Raw genomic sequence first — 21,870 nt, forward strand, 5'->3', positions numbered from 1 at the left:
ACCCCCCATAATGGGCACAGCGGGTGTACAGACCCGGGAACTCGGCACATGGATGGCGGGAACCCCCCATAATGGGCACAGCGGGTGTACAGACCCGGGAACTCGGCACATGGATGGTGGGAACCCCTCATAATGGGCACAGCGGGTGTACAGACCCAGGAACTCAGCACAGGGATGGTGGGAACCCCTCATAATGGGCACAGCGGGTGTACAGACCCGGGAATTCGGCACAGGGATGGTGGGAATCTCTCATAATGGGCACAGCGGGTGTACAGACCTGGGAACTCAGCACAGGGATGGTGGGAACCCCCCATAATGGGCACAGCGGGTGTACAGACCCGGGAACTCGGCACATGGATGGTGGGAACCCCTCATAATGGGCACAGCAGGGGTACAGACCCAGGAACTCAGCACAGGGATGGTGGGAACCCCTCATAATGGGCACAGCGGGTGTACAGACCCGGGAATTCGGCACAGGGATGGTGGGAATCTCTCATAATGGGCACAGCGGGTGTACAGACCCGAGAACTCAGCACAGGGATGGTGAGAAGCCCTCATAATGAGCACAGCGGGTGTACAGACCCGGGAACTTGGCACAGGGATGGTGAGAATCTCTCATAATGGGCACAGCGGGCGTACAGACCCGGGAACTCAGCACAGGGATGGTGGGAACCCTTCATAATGGGCACAGCTTGTGTACAGACCCAGGAACTCAGCACAGGGATGGTGGGAACCCCTCATAATGGGCACAGGGGGTGTACAGACCCGGGAACTCGGCACAGGGATGGTGGGAACCCCTCATAATGGGCACAGCGGGTGTACAGACCCTGGAACTCAGCACAGGGATGGTGGAGACCCCTCATAATGGGCACAGCGGGTGTAGAGACCCGGGAACTCGGCACAGGGATGGTGGGAAACCCTCATAATGGGCACAGGGGGTGTACAGACCCAGGAACTCGGCACAGGGATGGTGGGAAACCCTCATAATGGGCACAGGGGGTGTACAGACCCGGGAACTCAGCGCAGGGATGGTGGGGACCCCTCATAATGGGCACAGCGGGTGTACAGACCCGGGAACTCAGCACAGAGATCCCCAAAAGTAATAAGAACTTTTAAACTTGACATATATTTACAGCCTGCTGCACCTTTCTTTTACATTGAATCCCCCCCCTCCTTTAAGAATTGTTACTTTGTTGCAAACTCGTGGCCCCACCCACTTTTAAAATCAATTTCCCCATGCAGACCACCCTGTACAAGAGACCTTCTCACCCGAACTTGGATGCGCCCGCCAGTCATGCACAGTGCAATCTACAGCACCATCATCAGACAAGCAAAGAAGTCGAGCCCCACCCCCACTCCCAGGACAAAGCACCATAATGAGATAATACAAAGTCAAATAAGGAATTATAAAGATAAAAGAGAGAATTAGGCTACAAAGTATTCCTCTCAATCAAAGGTAAGAGCCCACTGGAAGCCTTCGAGATTATTATTATTTTTTTTTACTTTACGGTCCTTGAGGGCGGATTTACCCTTTTTAAGAGGCGCCCGGCGGGAGAGAGGGGGGGGGGGGGCGCTAATTGTACAGCTTGTGCAAATCAAATAGAAAAAAAAAACAAAAAACAAAAAAAACAGCCATTAGGTCCATTTGACAATGTGACAAAAGAACACGAAAAAAACAAAAAAAAATAACATAACGTTCCAGTCCGTACGGGTCGCCGTTCCGCAGGCCGCGGCCGCGGGCCTACTCAGTCGCCATGGCAACGCAGCTGCGAAAAAAGGGCCTACCGCTAAGGGCTCATTACCCAGCAAACAATAACAGTGTACGGCGGAGGGGGGGAGCCGGGGAGCCACCAGGAGAAGGAAGCTTGAAAGGGAAAACCCCCTAAGATGAAATGACTCAGCGAGAAAATGACATTAATTATACAATAAAACAAGGAACGCGGGGCATTTCCAAAGGCCCAGAATCGGCGCCGAACGCAGGGAGAGAGAGAGAGCAGTAACGAGCGACGGGAGGGAATATGAATTCCGAAAAAAAAAGACGGAGGAAGAAATAAAATAAAAAAAATAAAAAAAAAACTGAAGAAATAATTACACTTGGATTCCGCTGAGGAGATAATTGGAGTCCCCCGAATTAGAACGAGATATTTTTAATCAACGGGAGGCTGATTATACACCGCCGGTGCTGCTGAGCCGGCTAAATCCAAAGAAGAGAGCCTCGGAAAAAAAAAGAAAAAAAAAAAAAGGTTCAGGACGCCGCCGCCGCCGTTCGCAGCAGACGTGGGAACATATTGAGAGATGGAACGATCCGCTGCGCTGGGCAGGCTTCTGCATTTATGATTTTATTTTTATTTTTTTAATTCTTTTGTTGTTTTTTTTTTTTTTGTTCCCATCTCGCCAAGAAAACAATAGTCGCTAATTAAGAAAGAGATTTCAGTTTTTAGTAACGCAGGGGGGACCGAAAATGTTTGTTGGACTCCCCCCCCCCCCCCCCCCGGCAACTGGAAGAGAAGTAAAGTGGGACGCTCTTCAGAGTTAGTGAGTGAAGACGGACTTGGCATCTTTGGCGGAGCGGGCATAGGCAGAGAAGCAGATAGGGAACAATAAGGACAGCTGTGGGGTCAGCGGGTTAGTTAGGCTGTGGATATAGGTTAAGGTTGGGGCTTTGGGGGTCAGGGTATAATTATAAGGCTGGAATTAGTGATTTAGGGTTAGGAGGACTAGGTCTGTAGGGTTGGAAATAGAGCTAAGGGGGTTAAGGTTAGGGTTGTAAGGGTATGCCTGTGGTGCTAGGGTGAAGACTTAAGGGTTAGGTCTTAAGGGTTGGGAGTAGGCTGTAGGGTTAGAATTAGGCTATGGCTAAGGTTAGGGCTGTAAGGTAAGGGTATGCCTATAAAGCTAGGCTGCAGGGTTAGGGTAATGGGTAAGGAGAGGGCTGTAGGGTTGGAGTTCGAGTTTAGTAAGGTAAGGGTATACCTGTGGGGCTAGGGTGCAGGCTGTAGGGTTAGTAGAGGGCTGTAGGGTTGGAGTTAGAGTTGTAAGGTAAGGGTATATCTGTGGGGCTAGGGTGCACCTATAGGGTTAGGGCAATACGGTAAGGAGAGGGCTGTAGGGTTGGAGTTAGAGTTGTAAGGTAAGGGTATACCTGTGGGGCTAGGGTGCAGGCTGTAGGGTTAGTAGAGGGCTGTAGGGTTGGAGTTAGAGTTGTAAGGTAAGGGTATATCTGTGGGGCTAGGGTGCACCTATAGGGTTAGGGCAATACGGTAAGGAGAGGGCTGTAGGGTTGGAGTTAGAGTTGTAAGGTAAGGGTATACCTGTGGGGCTAGGGTGCAGGCTGTAGGGTTGGAGTTAGTGCTATGGGAAGGTTATAGTTGTAAGGTAAGGATATACCTGTGGGGCTAGGGTGCAGGCTGTAGGGTTAGGAAAGGGCTGTAGGGTTGGAGTTAGAGTTGTAAGGTAAGGGTATATCTGTGGGGCTAGGGTGCAGGCTGTAGGGTTAGGAAAGGGCTGTAAGGTTGGAGTTAGAGTTGTAAGGTAAGGGTATATCTGTGGGGCTAGGGTGCAGGCTGTAGGGTTAGGAAAGGGCTGTAGGGTTGGAGTTAGAGTTGTAAGGTAAGGGTATATCTGTGGGGCTAGGGTGCAGGCTGTAGGGTTAGGAAAGGGCTGTAGGGTTGGAGTTAGAGTTGTAAGGTAAGGGTATATCTGTGGGGCTAGGGTGCAGGCTGTAGGGTTAGGAAAGGGCTGTAGGGTTGGAGTTAGAGTTGTAAGGTAAGGGTATATCTGTGGGGCTAGGGTGCAGGCTGTAGGGTTAGGAAAGGGCTGTAGGGTTGGAGTTAGAGTTGTAAGGTAAGGGTATATCTGTGGGGCTAGGGTGCAGGCTGTAGGGTTAGGAAAGGGCTGTAGGGTTGGAGTTAGAGTTGTAAGGTAAGGGTATATCTGTGGGGCTAGGGTGCAGGCTGTAGGGGTTGAGTTAGTGCTATGGGAAGGTTAGAGTTGTAAGGTAAAGATATACCTGTGGGGCTAGGGTGCAAGCTGTAGGGTTAGGGGAGGGCTGTAGGGTTAGATTTAGGCTATGGGTTTAAGGTTAGGGATGTAAGGTAATGGTATGCCTATAAAGCTAGGCTGCAGGCTATAGGGTTAGGGCAATTGGGTAAGGAGAGGGCACTAGGGTTGGAGTTAAGGCCATGAGGTTAGCGTTGTAAGGTAAGGGTATACCTGTGAAGCTAGGGTGAAGGCTATAGGGTTTGTAGAGTTATGTAGGATTAGATATAGGGGCTATATAGTTAAGATTAGGGCTGTAAGGTACAGGTATACCTACAGGGCTAGGCTGAGGGCTATATATAGGGTTAGGACAATAGGTTAAGGAAAGAACTCTTGGGTTGGAGTTAAGGCCATGGGGTTAAGGTTAGAATTGTAAGGTAAGGGTATACCTGTGGGGCTAAAGTGCAGGCTATAGGGTTAGGACTACAGGGTTGGAAGAGGGCTGTATGGTTCGATTTGAGCTATAAGGTTGAGGTTAAGGCTGTAATGTAAGGGTATACCTATGGGGCTAGGCTGCAGGCTATAGGGTTAGGACTATAGGGTTAGGAGAGGGCTGTAGGGTTAGATTTGGGCTAAGGGGTTAAGGTTAGGGCTATAAGGTAAGGATATGCCTATAGGGCTAGTCTGGGGGCTATAGGATTAGGGCAATAGGGTAAAAAGAGGGCTCTTGGGTTGGAGTTAAGGCCATGAGGTTAAGGTTAGAGTTGTAAGGTAAGGGTATACCTGTGGAGCTAGGGTGCAGGCTATAGGGTTAGGACTATAGGGTTGGGAGAGGGCTGTATGGTTAGATTTAGGCTATGCGGTTAAGGTTAAGGCTGTAATGTAATGGTATACCAATGGGGCTAGGATGCAGGCTGTAGGGTTAGGACGATAGGGTTAGAAATGTGTTGTAGGGTTAGAGTTGGGTTATGGGGTTAAGGTTAGGGCTGTAAGGTAACTGTATACCTACAGGTCTAGGGTGCAGGCTATACAGTAGGATTGGTATAGGACTGTAGGGTTAGGATGGAGATTGGATGGTTAGGGCTATAGGATAAAACTAAGATCAGGGCTATAGGGTTAAAATAGGGCTGTAGGGTTAGAGTTAGGACTGTAAGGTAAGGGTATGCCTGTAGGACTAGGGTAAATGTTATATGGTTCAGTTAAATCTGTAGGGTTAGGTCAGATCTGTAAAATTAGGTTAGGGATGTAAGATTAAGACCATAGGAATAGGTTAGAGTTGTATGGTTTGGGTAGGGATAAAAACTGTAGTGACAGAGATTTATTTTAGAACTCGGATAAGATTTGGACTCTAGGGTTGGGATTAGGGTTGTTGAGTTAGAGCTAGAGCTATAGGGTTACGCTTGTGGGGCTAGGACTATAAAGATAGAGCTAGTCCTAAAGGGACAGACTTAGGGCTACAGGGTCAGAGTTAGGACAAAATGGTTAGAGATAGGACTATAAGGTTGTGATATTTTTGCAGTGTTGGGATTATAGCTAGGGCTATAAGGATAAGGCTAGTCCTAAAGGACTAGAACTAGGACTATAGGGTTAAAATAAGGACCAGCCTGTTAGGGATGTAAAGGTTATGGTACTTTTGTGGTCTTGGCATCAGAGTTAATACTACATGGTTAGAGTTTGGACTAAAATATTGTTATACTTTTGTGGTGTTGTTGGGATTAGGCCTATAAGGTTAGTCCCAAAGGGAAGTAGGACTGTAGGGTTAGAATTAGGACCATACGGTTATAATTAGGACAACACGCGGTCATAACTAGGCTCACAGGATGTAAGGTAATGGTAATTTTGCAGCACTGGGATTGGAGTTTCGGGCTATAGGAATAGGTCTCCAACTTTAGCATAGGGTTCAGGATAATGGGAGCATATCTGAATGATACATTTCATTTTCCCATGTGATATATATCGCATTACTCAAATGTATGACTTATGCCGCGTACACACGACCGGACTTTTTCGAGGGACTAGGTCCGGCGGTCTTTCCGACGGAGTTTTGGCGGACTTTCTGAATGAACGGACTTGGCCACACACAATCACACCAAAGCCCGCCGGATTCGAACGTGATGACGTACGACCGGACTAAAATAAGGAAGTTCATAGCCAGTAGCCAATAGCTGCCCTTAGCGTCAGTTTTTGTCCATCGGACCAGCATACGCACGAACGGATTTCTCGGTCCGGCGGAATTCCGGTGGAGAAATTGAAAACATGTTCTATTTCTAAAGTCCGCCGGATTTTTGGCAAGCAAAGGTCCGATGGAGCCCCACACACAAGATCGAATTGTCCGACCGACTTGTTCCGTAAGACCTTTGCTGTCAGAAAGTCCGGTCGCGTGTGTACGCGGCATTACAAAACTACTGCGTCGGCTTTATTTTGACAAAAAAAAAGAAAAAAAAACACCAACGTCCAAAGGATACCAATTTCACTTGAGGTAGCTACATTTTTTATTTTTTTTATTCTCCTGGGCTAGACGCCCAGCAGCGCCCATCAAGAGTTACTCACCATAATGCCGGTTAAAAGACAGACGCCCTTCCCGCAGTAGGTGTTTGGCACCATGTCACCATAACCGATGGAGAGGAACGTGATGGAGATCAACCACATGGCACCCAGAAAGTTGCTGGTGACATCCTGCTGGTCGTGGTACCTGTGGAAGAGGAAGGAAGAATGATGAGACGTCTGCGTAGACCCAGTGGTGGCTCTCGGCCATAGACCAATCTTTAACAACCATGGCCCAATTCCTTTTTGCTAATAGCATGACGGCCTTATGTCTTAATGTTTCATGCTGTTAAATTCTACATAAAAAATTTATAGTCCTTTTTTCATTGCCCAACATCAGGGCTGGACTGGGACAAAAATTTGGCCCTGGACTTCATCCAGACCGGCCCACTTTAATTTTGCAAACACGCAAAAAACAGTATATAAACTGTATGCAATTGCGCAAAAAAGCCCCTAGAGATCCCCCTTACATCAGGGTCCCCAGAGAGCCCCTCCTTACATTTGGGTCCCCAGAGAGCCCCCCACTTACATTGGGGTCCCCAGAGAGCCTCCCCTTACATCAGGGTCCCCATATAGCCTTCCCCTTACATCAGGGTCCCCAGAGAGCCCCTCTTATATCAGAGTCCCCAGAGATCATCCTCCTTACATCAGGGTCCCTAGAAAGCCAACCCCTTACATCCGGGTCCCCACAGAGCCCCCCCTTACATCCGGGTCCCCACAGAGAGCCTCTTTCTTATATCAGGTTCCCCAGAGAGCCTCTGGCTTACATCAGGGTCCCCAGAGAGCCCCTCCTTACATCAGGGTCACCAGAAAGAGGGCAGGTAGTGGGCCGGGACCCTGTGGTTGGGGACTCCTGGACTGACTTGGGGCTATGGGCCCCAGATTCGGGGCTGTAGCCCCAAAAGCCCCCCCAGCGATGCCACTGGCTGTCACTGAAACCGGCCCACTGAGCCAGCGGCCCACCGGGAAACTCCCTATAGTCCCTATGGCCAGTACATGCCTGCCCAACATGTGCCAGGAGAACGTCTAGAGAACATCCTGGGACCTGTGTCCTTCCGTACATTTTTTCCCCATTTATTTTTTTATCTTTTTTCGCCCTGGCTTATTCTTCTCATTGGCTAATCTGTCCCTGCCTTTCCCTTCATGTCTGCACTCAGCTCCACTATACTTGGTCTCATTAATCCCTAGGGGTATGGAAAAAAAAAAAAAAGGATTCCTCCTCCAGTCATTCTTAAAGTGGTTGTGATCCTCAGACATGAAGCATATCCCTCTATAGTGTATACTTGTCCCAGTCCAAAGCACTAAGTATAATTTACTGTCCGCTGCCTCCTTCCTCTGCTACCTGCAGGAGTCACTTCTGACAAGTTTTCCTGACACCAAGAGAAAAATGGTGACAGGGGAAGGAGCTCCAGCTTGAGCGACTGCCTCAGCTCTGTTCCTGTTTTGCCGTATTAGCGCACTTGAAACAACACAATGAAGCAACTTCCATGATACTTTTTTTTTCTTCTAACGGTTACATTTTCGGGGACAAGTTTTCTGGGTGTTCCATTCTTCTCGGTACAAGCAGTGCTGGTACACTATGGTTTAGCGAGACAACCATCAGTACAAGCAACTCGATGGTTCACCAGTATGGAAGGTTTCCCAGTAATGGAAGTTCAAAGTTCAAACAAAAGTTGGTTCAATTAGAGCTCAACTTGAAACGGTCATATTTCCTGAACCATAGATGACATTGATTCACTTTGCCACCTTCAAAAACCCAAAGAGAAAATCACATACAATATAGAGAGAAGAAAAACAAACAGCCGCGTACCTCTAGTGACCACATACAATACAGCACTAGAAGGGATAAGAAAGATAATCAATGAGCTGAGACCCATCATAACAAAGGATGAAATGCTGAAAGGAATCTTCCAACCAGTGTTGGTCTTCAGGCAACCAACCGACCTCAGACATGAAGGAATCAGCGGGAAACTCCATTCTGATTACAGGGACACAAACACGGGAACAAAACCTTGCAATGATAAATGCTGAAAGCTGTGCGGCAACATCAATTTCTGTACAAAGTGCCACACACAGTCCATAGCCACTTGGCAGAGCAATAACATGATTCCAATGATCATTTTAGTTGACTGTAAGGTTAACATTTGTCCCACTGATCACCAATGTAAGGGAAATTCTTCTCACTGATCTCCAATGTATGGAGAATTCTTCCTACTGACCACCAAGCTAAGGAGCATTCTTCCCACTGACCACCAAGCTAAGGAGCATTCTTCCCACTGACCACCAAGCTAAGGAGCATTCTTCCCACTGATCACCAAGCTAAGGAACATTCTTCCCACTGATCACCAAGCTAAGGAACATTCTTCCCACTGACCACCAATGTAAGGAACATTCTTCCCACTGATCACCAAGCTAAGGAACATTCTTCCCACTGACCACCAAGCTAAGGAGCATTCTTCCCACTGACCACCAAGCTAAGGAACATTCTTCCCACTGATCACCAAGCTAAGGAACATTCTTCCCACTGATCGCCAATGTAAGGAACATTCTTCCCACTGATCACCAAGCTAAGGAGCATTCTTCCCACTGATCACCAAGCTAAGGAACATTCTTCCCACTGACCACCAATGTAAGGAACATTCTTCCCACTGATCACCAAGCTAAGGAACATTCTTCCCACTGACCACCAAGCTAAGGAGCATTCTTCCCACTGACCACCAAGCTAAGGAACATTCTTCCCACTGATCACCAAGCTAAGGAACATTCTTCCCACTGATCGCCAATGTAAGGAACATTCTTCCCACTGATCACCAAGCTAAGGAACATTCTTCCCACTGATCGCCAATGTAAGGAACATTCTTCCCACTGATCACCAATGTAAGGAACATTCTTCCCACTGATCACCAATGTAAGGAACATTCTTCCCACTGACCACCAAGCTAAGGAACATTCTTCCCACTGATCACCAATGTAAGGAACATTCTTCCCACTGACCACCAAGCTAAGGAACATTCTTCCCACTGATCACCAAGCTAAGGAACACTCTTCCCACTGATCACCAAGCTAAGGAACATTCTTCCCACTGATCACCAATGTAAGGAACATTCTTCTCACTGATCACCAATGTAAGGAACATTCTTCCCACTGATCACCAATGTAAGGAACATTCTTCCCACTGATCACCAATGTAAGGAACATTCATACCACTGACCACCAATGTAAGGAACATTCTTCCCACTGATCACCAAGCTAAGGAACATTCTTCCCACTGATCACCAAGCTAAGGAACATTCTTCCCACTGATCACCAATGTAAGGAACATTCTTCTCACTGATCACCAATGTAAGGAACATTCTTCCCACTGATCACCAATGTAAGGAACATTCTTCGCACTGATCACCAATGTAAGGAACATTCATACCACTGACCACCAATGTAAGGAACATTCTTCCCACTGATCACCAAGCTAAGGAACATTCTTCCCACTGATCACCAAGCTACGGAGCATTCTTTCCACTGATCACCAATGTAAGGAGAATTCTTCCCACTGACCACCAAGCTAAGGAACATTCTTCCCACTGGTCACCAATGTAAGGAACATTCTTCCTACTGGTCACCAATGTAAGGAACATTCTTCCTACTGGTCACCAATGTAAGGAACATTCTTCTCACTGATCACCAATGTAAGGAACACTCTTCCCACTGGTCACCAATGTAAGGAACATTCTTCTCACTGATCACCAATGTAAGGAGAACATTCTCACCACCAATGTAAGGAGCATTCTTTCCACTGATCACCAATGTAAGGAGAATTCTTCCCACTGACCTCCAAGCTAAGGAACATTCTTCCCACTGACAACCAAGCTAAGGAACATTCTTCCCACTGACCGCCAAGCTAAGGAACATTCTTCCCACTGACCGCCAAGCTAAGGAACATTCTTCCCACTGACCGCCAAGCTAAGGAACATTCTTCCCACTGACCACCAAGCTAATGAGCATTCTTTCCACTAACCACCAAGCTAAGGAACATTCTTCCCACTGATCTCCAATGCATGGAACATTCTTCTCACTGATCACCAATGTAAGGGACATTTTCCCCACTGATCAGCAATGTAAGGAACATTCTTCTCACTGACCACCAATGTAAGGAACATTCTTCTCACTGATCACCAATGTAAGGGACATTCTTCTCACTGATCACCAATGTAAGGAACATTCTTCTCACTGATCACCAATGTAAGGAACATTCTTCTCACTGATCACCAATGTAAGGAGCATTCTTCCCACTGACCACCAATGTAAGGAGCATTCTTCCCACTGACCACCAATGAAAGGAGCATTCAACTAATGACCACAGTGGACTATTCTTATCAGGAGTTCCCTGAATACTGAAAATTATTTCAAGGGTTCCCCTGGGGTCAGGGTTTCGAATTGGCTTTGTTATACTGTCTAGCAATGAGTGAGATCATCTGACTTAATCAGCCGAATCCAGCTGGCTAATGCCTTTTTTTTAAATATGGCGACTCATCCACAGACCTTATGAGATTGCCCCTCAAAGTATACCTGCTTTTCAATTTCAACAATATAACTGAATCATGAAGTTTGATTGCTCTATCAGACTGCCACGCGTATGGCCGTCTTTAAGAAAATTGTGCAATTTAACGGCAATTTCAAGGGAAAAGATTGCGAAGATTATGATGTGCCATCACACAGATTGACACGGCGGTGGTGGACAGCATGATAATAAGAAGTGATGTTCTTTATTTCCGGTGGCGCTCACGATTATCATCAGAACTCCTAGCGAGTAATATGAGGCACCTTCGGTGGATGGAGGCCCTTATTACTGCTCAGCTTGTTTTCATCCTCCTGACTTTGACCTGCTCAGCTATGACATGTTGAAGAGGTGGCCTGCGCTTACGTATTTGTCTTCCTTTTCAATGGGAATGTAGGGTGTGGGTCTTCAGGCCTACCCTAAAATCTAGAGGGGGGGGGGGTGTGGCCCTTAGGTTTCTTCCTCCCCTGTCTTGGTTGGGTCTCTCTTCGGGAGAGCCCCTCACCTAGTACTCCTTGGTTGGCTTTGGCTGATCATAAGGAATGGAGTCCACTGAGCATTTGGTCTAGGTGGACCTAAGTGTGTCTTGCCCTCATCAGGAGTCTTGTGCCTGAAATCTAGGTGCCCACCCTGAAATCTAGGGGGAGGATGTGTGGCCCTCGTGTTCCATTCTCTACTGCCTTGGCTCGGTCTCTCTTTGGGAGAGCCCTAACCTAGTACTCCTTTGTTGGCTTTGGCTGATCATGAAGGACGGGGTCTGCTAGGCCCTTTGGCTAGGTGGACCTAAATGTGTCTTGCCCTCATCAGAAGTCTTGCACTTAGCCTAAGGGCCTACTCTGACGTTTAGGGGGAGGATATGTGGCCCTTATGTCCCTTCCTTCCTTGCTTTGGTTGGGTCTCTCTTCGGGAGAGCCCCTCACCTAGCACTCCTTAGTTGGCTTTGGCTGATCAAAAGGAACGGAGTCCATTGGGTCTTTTGGTCTAGGTCAGTGGTTCTCAACTCCTGTCCTCAGGACCCACTAACAGGCCAGATTTTAAGTATTACCTTGGGTAGATGCAGACTAGAATACTGCAATCACTGAGCAGGAAATTATATCACCTGTGATGTATTTCAGTTATCTTGCAAACCTGGCCTGTTAGTGGGTCCTGAGGACAGGAGTTGAGAACCACCGGTCTAGGTGGACCTAAGTGTGTTTTACCCTCATCAGGAGTCTTGTGCCTAATGTCTAGGGTCCTACTCTGAAGTCTAGGGGAAGGATGTGTAGCCCTTAGGTTCTTTCCTTCCCTGCTTTGGTTGAGTCTCTCTTTGGGAGAGCCCCTCACCCAGTACTCTTTGGTCAGCCTGGGCTGATCATGAGGAACAGGGTCCGCTGGGCCTTTTGGCTAGGTGGACCTAAGTGTGTCTTGTCCTCATCAGGAGTCTTGCTCCTGATGAGGACTACCTTAAAGTCCAGGAGGAGAATGGGTGGTCCTTATGTTCCTTCCTCTCCTTTCTTGGTTGTGTCTTTCTTCGGGAGAGCCCCTCATCCAGTACTCTTGAATCAGCTTTGGCTGATCATGAGAAATGGGGTCCGCAGGGCATTTTGGTTAGGTAGACCTAGGTGTGTCTTGCCACCATCAGGAGTTTTGCCCTCCAGGTATTCAAGGAAAGGTTCCTCCTCCAGGTATTCAAGGAAAGGACCATATGTAACACCCTAAGTGCATTTTTTTGCACTTTTTTGGTTCACTTTTTGTGTTTTGTTTTGGAAATAAGATTACATTTCTCAAATCTAACCGGCAGTTAGCGGACTGGGGATCCCATTAATACAGTGAAGTATTTAAAGGATTAGAGGGACACAAAAACGTGAATGAGTCCGGTAAAGGTTTATGGATCATAACAAGATGTCAAAAGCCAACACGTTTCTGGGGTTCAACCCTCACTTCATCAGGGCAAGTAAGTCAAGTAACATAAAACAATGCAATATGAGGATCTAAAGCGCCAAACACAACCTGTGAACTAATATAAATATATATGGAAATAAAAAATGTGTGTACTATATATTGTACTATAAAAACATACTGAAAACATTATATGTAATATTAAAAACATTATATATAATATGATATAATGTAATATAATAATATATTACATACAGTTATAATGACTATAAATATATGTGCATGTAAAATATACCTTTATCAATGAACTTAATATTAATTACATTTTATCATCATTTATACTTATACCATTTATTGAGTATTATATTTATCAATTATTATATTTGAATATTCTATTTATCAATTATTTTATTCCACACAAATTTCTATAGAACTTGATTATCCACTTTGTGTGCTTTTTCTACTGTATGATATTTCATATTAGACATGTGCAATTTGTTTAGTTCCAAATTAGTTTTTTAATGAATTTCGACAAATTCATTAATTTGGAAAAATATCTGAATTAGCAAAGTTTTCCGAATATTCATAAAATTCCTCAATTCGAAATTCGAAAACCCGAAAATGGGAAAATCTGACATAGTAATAGTTAAGTTTATTATTAGTTAGTTATTAACTATAAAATTTATAGGTATTGGAATTTCCTTTCAAATTTAGCCGTTAGTGAACGTAACAAATACAAATCTATTCAAAGTTACAAATTTTCCGAAAAATAAGGAATGCTGAATCTAAACGAATGGAACGTAACAAAGTAATAATAATAAATACCAATAATAACAATAAAAACTTTTTATTACTATTATTTATTATTAATTCGTTCTGTTCCATTTGTTTAGATGCGCCATTCGTTATTTCGGATAATTTGTAACTTCGGATAAATTCGTATTCTTTCACTAACAGCCAAATTTGAAAGGAAATTCCAATACCCATAATTTAATAGTTAGTTATTATTAGTTAGTTAGTTATTCTTTTGAATTTTTCCGATTTTCTTTCATATTTGGATTTTCGAATTTACTTATTTACGAATTGCGCTCATAACGAATGACCCAAAAAAATAAATAAATTATGAAATGAAAACAAACAAATTTTTCGGCATGTCTAAATCATATAAAAAAGAACTTGATTGATTATATTGTAAAAAAATGATGGATTGCTTTTACTTACTCTATTGATTGTTTATACTATTACTGTTCTCATTTATTCCATGTGATGCTTATTTTATGAATTTTTACATTTATTTTATTTTGTTTTACTTTATTTGTTTAATTCATTCATTTATTTTATTTTATTATTTCAATATATAAGATATAATATCTTTTATCACGCTTTTATTTATCTTGCTGATTTTATTTACACATATGGTTTTAGTCCAACTTCTGCACAGGGGCCATTAAGGACACACCGGTGGACAGGAAACTGCATCTAGAGGCTCGTTCACACGTGTGGTTGTTGGAGTGGTACAACCCCATGGCTGAGCTGCGGTTTTACCACCCCCAACCCCTCCCGGTTTAGCTTCAGAGACGGGCGGCTAGGGGTGTACACACATGCCTTGGCCGCAGCAGGAATTAAACTCCCAATAAATTGCGGCCGCCCCCCCCAATCCATGCGCCTGGACCCCAATCTACATGCAGGGTGCCAGACGCATTGGATTCCAATGGAGTTTTTTTTTTCTTCTGAAGCACATGATTAGTAGACGTTTAGTTTAATTCTGAATTAGTTTTTTAACAAATTTGTTAATTCGGAAATATCTGAATTAACGAAAATCCATTTAACAATTTTTTCTGAATATTCGAAAATTCATAAATTTGTAAATTCGAAAATTAGAGAATTCGAGAATTTGAAAATGTGTAAATTTGAAAATTTGTAAATTTGAAAATTCGTAAATTCTAAAAAATCAGAAAACCTGAAAATCTGAACTAAATAACTAACTAATAATAATGTAACTATTAAATTATAGGTATTGGAATTTCCTTTCAAATCTGGCTGTTAGTGAACGTAACGAATCCGAATTTATCCGAAATTACGAATTATCTGAATGCCGTATCTAAACAAATGGAACATAACAAATTAATAATAATAATAAAAACTTTTTATTATTATTATTTATTATGAATTAGTTACATTACATTTGTTTAGATGCAGCATTCGTTATTTTGGATAATTTGTAACTTTGGATAAATTCGTATTTCCTTACGTTCACTAAAAGCCAAATTTGAAAAGAAATTCCAATACCTATAATTTAATAGTTAGTTATCATTTAGAATTTTCAGATTTTCATTCTTTCGAATATTCCTGATTTTCTTCCTTTTTTCCTGATTTTTTTTTTTTTGATTTTCGGAATTTACGGATTTTAGAATTTACAAACTTTTTAGACTTTTCGAATTTTCTAATTTACGAATTGCGATCATAACGAATGACCCGAAGAACGAAAAAAATCCCCCAAAAAACAAATGAAACTAAAACAAACTCATTTTTTTCGGCAGAGCGCACGTCTAATGATTAGAGGAGATACAGAGGGGAAGCCACTGAGAACGAGACATGTGAAGCCACTGAGGAGACACGGGGGAAGCCAGAGAGAAGGAGACACCAGGGGGAAGCCACCGAGGGGCACGGGGGAAGCCGCAGAGGAGGAGACATCGGGGGAAGCAGTTGAGAAGGAGACATCGGGGGAAGCCACTGAGGAGACGTGGGGAAAAGCAGCTGAGGAGGAGACACGGGGAAGCCACCAAGGAGGAGACATGGGGGGGGGAAGATATCGAGGAGACACAGTGGGAAGCCACTGAGAAGGAGACATGAGGGAAGCCGCCGAGGAGACATGGGGGGAAGCCGCTGAGGAGATGCGGGGGGAGGCCGCCGAGGAGACACCGGGGAAGCCGCGGAGGAGGAGACATGGGGGGGAAGCCATGGAGAAGGAGACATGGGGGGAAGCCGCCGAGGAAGAAACACAGGGGAAGACGCTGAGAAGGAGACACGGGGAAGCCGCTGTGAAGGAGACACGGGGGAAGCCGATGCCAAGGAGACAGGGGGGGAAGCAGCTGAGAAGGAGACACAGGGGGAAGCCGCTGAGAAGGAGACATGGGGGGGAAGCCGCTGAGAAGGAGACACGGGGGGAAGCCGCTGAGAAGGAGACACGGGGGAAACTGTTGAGAAGGAGACACGGGGAAACCGCTAAGAAGGAGACACGGGGGGAAGCCACTGAGAAGGAGACACGGGGGAAGCCGCCGAGGAGGAAACACCGGGAAAGCCGCTGAGAAGGAGACATGGGGGAAGCCGCCGAGGAGGAGACACGGGGGGGGGAAGCTGCAGAAAAGGAGATATGGGGAAGCCGCTGAGAAGGAGACACAGGGGGAGGCCGCTGAGAAGGAGACACGGGGGGAAGCCGCCGAGGAGGAAACACAGGGGAAGCCGCTGCGAAGGAGACATGGGGGGAAGCCGTCGAGGAGGAGACACGGGGGGGGGAAGCTGCAGAGAAGGAGATATGGGGAAGCCGCTGAGAAGGAGACACGGGGGGAAACCGCTGAGAAGGAGACACGGGGGGAAGCCGCCGAGAAGGAGACACGGGGGAAGCCGCAGAGGAGGAAACACAGGGGAGGCTGCTGAGAAGAAAGACATGGGGGGAGTTGCTGAGAAGGAGACACGGGGGAAGCCGCTGAGAAGAAAGACACGGTGGAAGCCGCTGAGAAGAAAGACACGGGGGAAGCTGCTGAGTAGGGTATATGGGGGAAGCCGCTGAGAAGGAGACACGGGGGAAGCCGCTGTGAAGGAGTCACGGGGGAAGCCAATGTGAAGGAGACACGGGGGAAGCCGCTGTGAAGGAGTCACGGGGGAAGCCGCTGTGAAGGAGACACGGGGGAAGCCGCTGTGAAGGAGTCACGGGGGAAACCGCTGAGAAGGAGACACGGGGGGGAAGCCGCAGAGAAGGAGACACGGGGGAAGCCGCAGAGGAGGAAACACAGGGGAGGCTGCTGAGAAGAAAGACATGGGAGGAGTTGCTGAGAAGGAGACACGGGGGAAGCCGCTGAGAAGAAAGACACGGGGGAAGCCGCTGAGAAGAAAGACACGGGGGAAGCTGCTGAGTAGGGTATATGGGGGAAGCCGCTGAGAAGGAGGCACGGGGGGAAACCGCTGAGAAGGAGACACGGGGGAAGCCGCTGTGAAGGAGTCACGGGGGAAACCGCTGAGAAGGAGTCACGGGGGAAGCCGCTGTGAAGGAGACACACGGGGGAAGCCGCTGTGAAGGAGACACACGGGGGAAGCCGCTGTGAAGGAGACACACGGGGGAAGCCGCTGTGAAGGAGACACACGGGGGAAGCCGCTGAGAAGGAGACACGCCGAAGCTGCCCCCGACCCGGATGGGGTATGTGCGGGGCTGTTTTTTTGGTGGACAACCAAGCAAAGGGAGGGGGTGTGGGGCGTTCGATCGATATACCGAACAATGGGGGGGGGGGTGCGCTGATTTAATTGATTGAACATCCAACCGAACGAGGGGTTGGTCGGTTGGAGCACCAGCCGCCGCTGCTCCCGATCATGAACTATTCAAGCGAATGGAGTCGTTATGCGAGCATCTTGCACACGGTTGCGTGGCACGCTAGTGCGGTGGCCCAAGGGGGCGACGCCACCTGTCAAACACCCATGAAAAGCGATCCAAGTGTTTGTTTTACCTGCAGAGAACACTTAGCGGAGTCCTCCTTTAATGAGGGATTCTTGTAATGAGTCTATTGACTGAAGTGTGATCTCCGCTAATTAAAGTGGGATTTACATTCTCACCGCCCATAATCCCCTCCGTACATCCAAGCCTCAACACAGATGGGCTCACTTATGGAGATGCCAAATAATGGCTCCCGCGGGCCAATCAGAGCTTCCCGCCTGTGCCGTATGGAGAAATGATGACGCACGCCCAACAGGTCGCTCCGGATACACAGACAATCAGTCAGCTCCATCACACACCCGTGTAATTATTACCGGACTGATAAAGAAGCCGAGGTCACCTTCATGGAAAACTCCATCCGAACATAGATGGAGAGACAGAGCAGCTGAAGTTCTGAGCAAATCTTAAAAGAAGAGTTTGACCGGCCCCTCCCAACTCTGACTACTGGGGGAAAGTCTCACCATTGTGGGAGGGGCAGAGACACAAACTACGGCAGGAAATCTCACCATTGTAGGAGGGGCAGAGAGACAAACTACGGCAGGAAATCTCCTCATTGTGGGAGGGGCAGAGACACAAACTACTGGGTGAAATCTCCCCATTGGGGGAGGGGCAGAGAAACAAACTACTGGGGGAAATCTCACCATTGTAGGGGGGGCAGAGAGACGAACTACGGCAGGAAATCTCCTCATTGTGGGAGGGGCAGAGATACAAACTACTGCAGGAAATCTCCTCATTGTGGGAGGGGCAGAGACACAAACTACTGAGGGAAATCTCCTCATTGTGGGAGGGGCAGAGAAACAAACTACTGGGGGAAATCTCCCCATTGTGGGAGGGGCAGAGACATTAACTACTGGGGGAAATCTCACCATTGTGGGAGGGGCAGAGACACAAACTACTGCAGAAAATCTCCCCATTGTGGGAGGGGCAGAGAAACTACTGCAGGAAATCTCACCATTGTGGGAGGGGCAGAGACACAAACTACTGGGGAAATCTCACCATTGTGGGAGGGGCAGAAACACAAGCTACTGCAGGAAATCTCCCTATTGTGGGAGGGGCAGAGACACAAACTACTATGGGAAAATCTCACCATTGTGGGAGGGGCAGAGACACAAACTACAGCAGGAAATCTCGCCATTATGGGAGGGGCAGAGACACAAACTACTGGGGGAAATCTTGCCATTGTGGGAGGGGCAGAGACACAAACTACTGAAGGAAATCTCGCCATTATGGGAGGGGCAGAGACACAAACTACTGCAGGAAATCTCGCCATTATGGGAGGGGCAGAGACACAAACTACTGGGGGAAATCTTGCCATTGTGGGAGGGGCAGAGATACAAACTACTGGGGGAAATCTCACCATTATGTAAGGGGCAGAGACACAAACTACTGAAGGAAATCTCGCCATTATGGAAGGGGCAGAGACACAAACTACTGGGAGAAATCTCGCCATTATGGGAGGGGCAGAGACACAAACTACTGGGGGAAATCTCGCCATTATGGGAGGGGCAGAGACATAAACTACTGAAGGAAATCTCGCCATTATGGGAGGGGCAGAGACATAAACTACTGGGGGAAATCTCGCCATTGTGGGAGGGGCTGAGACGCAAACTACTGCGGACAGTTGGGGCTGATTATCTAAACAGGCCCTGGCATCTATCATACCCTCCTCACCTCTCACAGACACGTACGGTCCAGGCAGCGATAATCCACAGCGATATGCTGAAGACCAGCAGCACGGTTCCTGGGCAGATGGTCATTAAAGTCTTCATGACGAAGCGGGTGTTGAAGTTGATCTTGTTGAGCGCCCCGATGCTGCGGGAAGAGGCGTCCGTGAAAAGTTTACTGTGCAAGAGCATGACGCGGGCGATCAGGTAGAGCCTCAGAAACATGGGGATGGAGAGGATAATGTCCACGTCGGCCTCGGCCTGTGAAGGGGTGTAGGAGAAGGCCAGGCGGGCATTCCAGAAGAACTTGTACTCCCCGGGAATGGGGTGGATGGCACAGATGAGCAGCTCCAGGCTGATGTAGAATATCCGCTCGTAAGTCATCGCGATCCGCCAGTCGTCGGCGCCGTTGTCGATGACGAATAGCTGGAGAAGAAGGGGAAAGAAGAGACAAAATGTAAGAAAGTGAACATTTAAAGGATCTCCACACCCAAAACCTTTTCAGTGTTTGGTGGAGAGTTGAACCCTCTTACAGTCCCTTAAAGCAGAACTCCGGCCTTCCCTTCTTTCTTGCACAGTTGTAATGGCTCCTCCCCCCCCCTGGACTGAAATGGCTTATTCTGATGTCACTGCACACTGTGAGCTTCTCAGTATCGAAGGTGGGCGTTACCTATGCAAATACAACCTACCTAGGAACGCCCAATCCTCCAGACTGAAACCCACCCATCAAGGTATTTTGATATTTGCATAACTCCTCCCACTGCTTGCATCAGAACTGAGAGAGCTCTTCCTCTACATTTATTGGATTTCCTTTCTTCCAATCATGAAGGCACAGTATCGAAGGTGGGCGTTACCTATGCAAATACAGCCTGCATAGGAACACCCACTCCTCCAGACCGATACCCACCCACCAAGGCATTTTGATATTTGCATAACTCCTCCCACTGCTTGCATCAGGACTGAGAGGGCCCTTCCTCTTCATTCATTGGATTTCCGTTCTTCCAATCATGAAGGCACAGTATCGAAGGTGGGCGTTACCTATGCAAATACAGCCTGCCTAGGAACGCCCACTGCTCCAGACCGATACCCGCCCACCAAGGCATTTTTGATATTTGCATAACTCCTCCCACTGCTTGCATCAGGATTGAGAGGGCCCTTCCTCTTCATTCATTGGATTTCCGTTTTTCCAATCATGGAGGCTCAGTATCGAAGGTGGGCGTTACTTATGCAAATACAGCTTGCCTAGGAATGCCCACTCCTCCAGACTGATACCCGCCTATCAAGTCATTTCAGTATTTGCATAACTCCTCCCACTGCTTGCATCTGGATTGTTTGCCACCCCCCCCCCCCCCCCCCCTCAAAAAATAGAGCACCAGCCGCCACTGAGGCTCAGTATCGAAGGTAGGTGTTACCTATGCAAATACAGCCTACCTAGGAACGCCTACTCCTCCAGACCGATACCCACCCACCAAGGCATTTTGATATTTGCATAACCCCTCCCACTGCTTGCATCAGGACTGAGAGGGCCCTTCTTCTTCATTCACTGGATTTCCATTCTTCCAATCATGGAGGCTCAGTATTGAAGGTGGGCATTACCTATGCAAATGCAGCTTGCCTAGGAACGCCCACTCTCCAGAGTGATACCCGTCTATCAAGTCATTTCAGTATTTGCATAACTCCTCCCCCTGCTTGCATCTGGATTGTTTGCCGCCCACCTCATAAAATAGAGCAACAGCCTCCACTGAGGCTCAGTATCGAAGGTAGGTGTTACCTATGCAAATACAGCCGACCGAGGAACGCCCACTCCTCCAGACCGATACCCGCCCACCAAGGCATTTTAATATTTGCATAACTCCTCCCACAGCTTGCATCAGGACTGAGAGGGCTCTTCCTCTTCATTCATTGGATTTCCGTTCTTCCAATCATAGAGGCTCAGTATCGAAGGTGGGCGTTGCCTATGCAAATACAGCCTGCCTAGGAACGCCCACTCCTCCAGACCGATACCCGCCCACCAAGGCATTTAAATATTTGCATAACTCCTCCCACTGCTTGCATCTGGATTGTTTGCCTCCCACCCTCAAAAAATAGAGCAACAGCCTCCACTGAGGCTCAGCTTCGAATGTGGGCGTTACCTATGCAAATACAGCCTGCCTAGGAATGCCCACTCCTCCAGACTGATTCCCACCCACCAAGGCATAACTCCTCCCACTGCTTGCATCAGGACTGAGAGGGCTCTTCCTCTTCATTCAATGGATTTCCGTTCTTCCAATCATGGAGGCTCAGAATCGAATGTGGGCGTTACCTATGCAAATACAGCTTGCCTAGGAACGCCCACTCCTCCAAACTGATACCCGCCCACCAAGGCATTTTGATATTTGCATAACTCCTCCCACTGCTTGCATCAGGACTGAGAGGGCTCTTCCTCTTCATTCATTGGATTTCCGTTCTTGCAATCATGGAGGCTCAGTATCGAAGGTAGGCGTTGCCTATGCAAATACAGCCTGCCAGTACCGCCCACTCCTCCAGACTAATACCCACCCACCAAGTAA

General features: G+C 47.2%; 1 protein-coding gene across 1 annotated transcript in view; it reads right to left on the reverse strand.

The window, feature by feature from the left end:
* KCNN3 (potassium calcium-activated channel subfamily N member 3) overlaps window positions 1-21,870 on the reverse strand; it is a 175,718-nt gene that overhangs the window by 76,997 nt on the left and 76,851 nt on the right. Inside the window, exons 3-4 of the mRNA XM_077463941.1 lie at window positions 19,329-19,747; window positions 6,529-6,670 (exon numbers count right to left, since the gene is read on the reverse strand). Coding sequence (XP_077320067.1) covers window positions 6,529-6,670; window positions 19,329-19,747 — 561 coding nt within the window. The remainder of the gene's footprint in view (window positions 1-6,528; window positions 6,671-19,328; window positions 19,748-21,870) is intronic.

Source organism: Lithobates pipiens, unplaced genomic scaffold, assembly GCF_037356315.1.
Source record: "Lithobates pipiens isolate NorthernLeopardFrog02 unplaced genomic scaffold, aLitPip1_a1.2 Scaffold_30, whole genome shotgun sequence".
Classification (NCBI taxonomy): domain Eukaryota; kingdom Metazoa; phylum Chordata; class Amphibia; order Anura; family Ranidae; genus Lithobates; species Lithobates pipiens.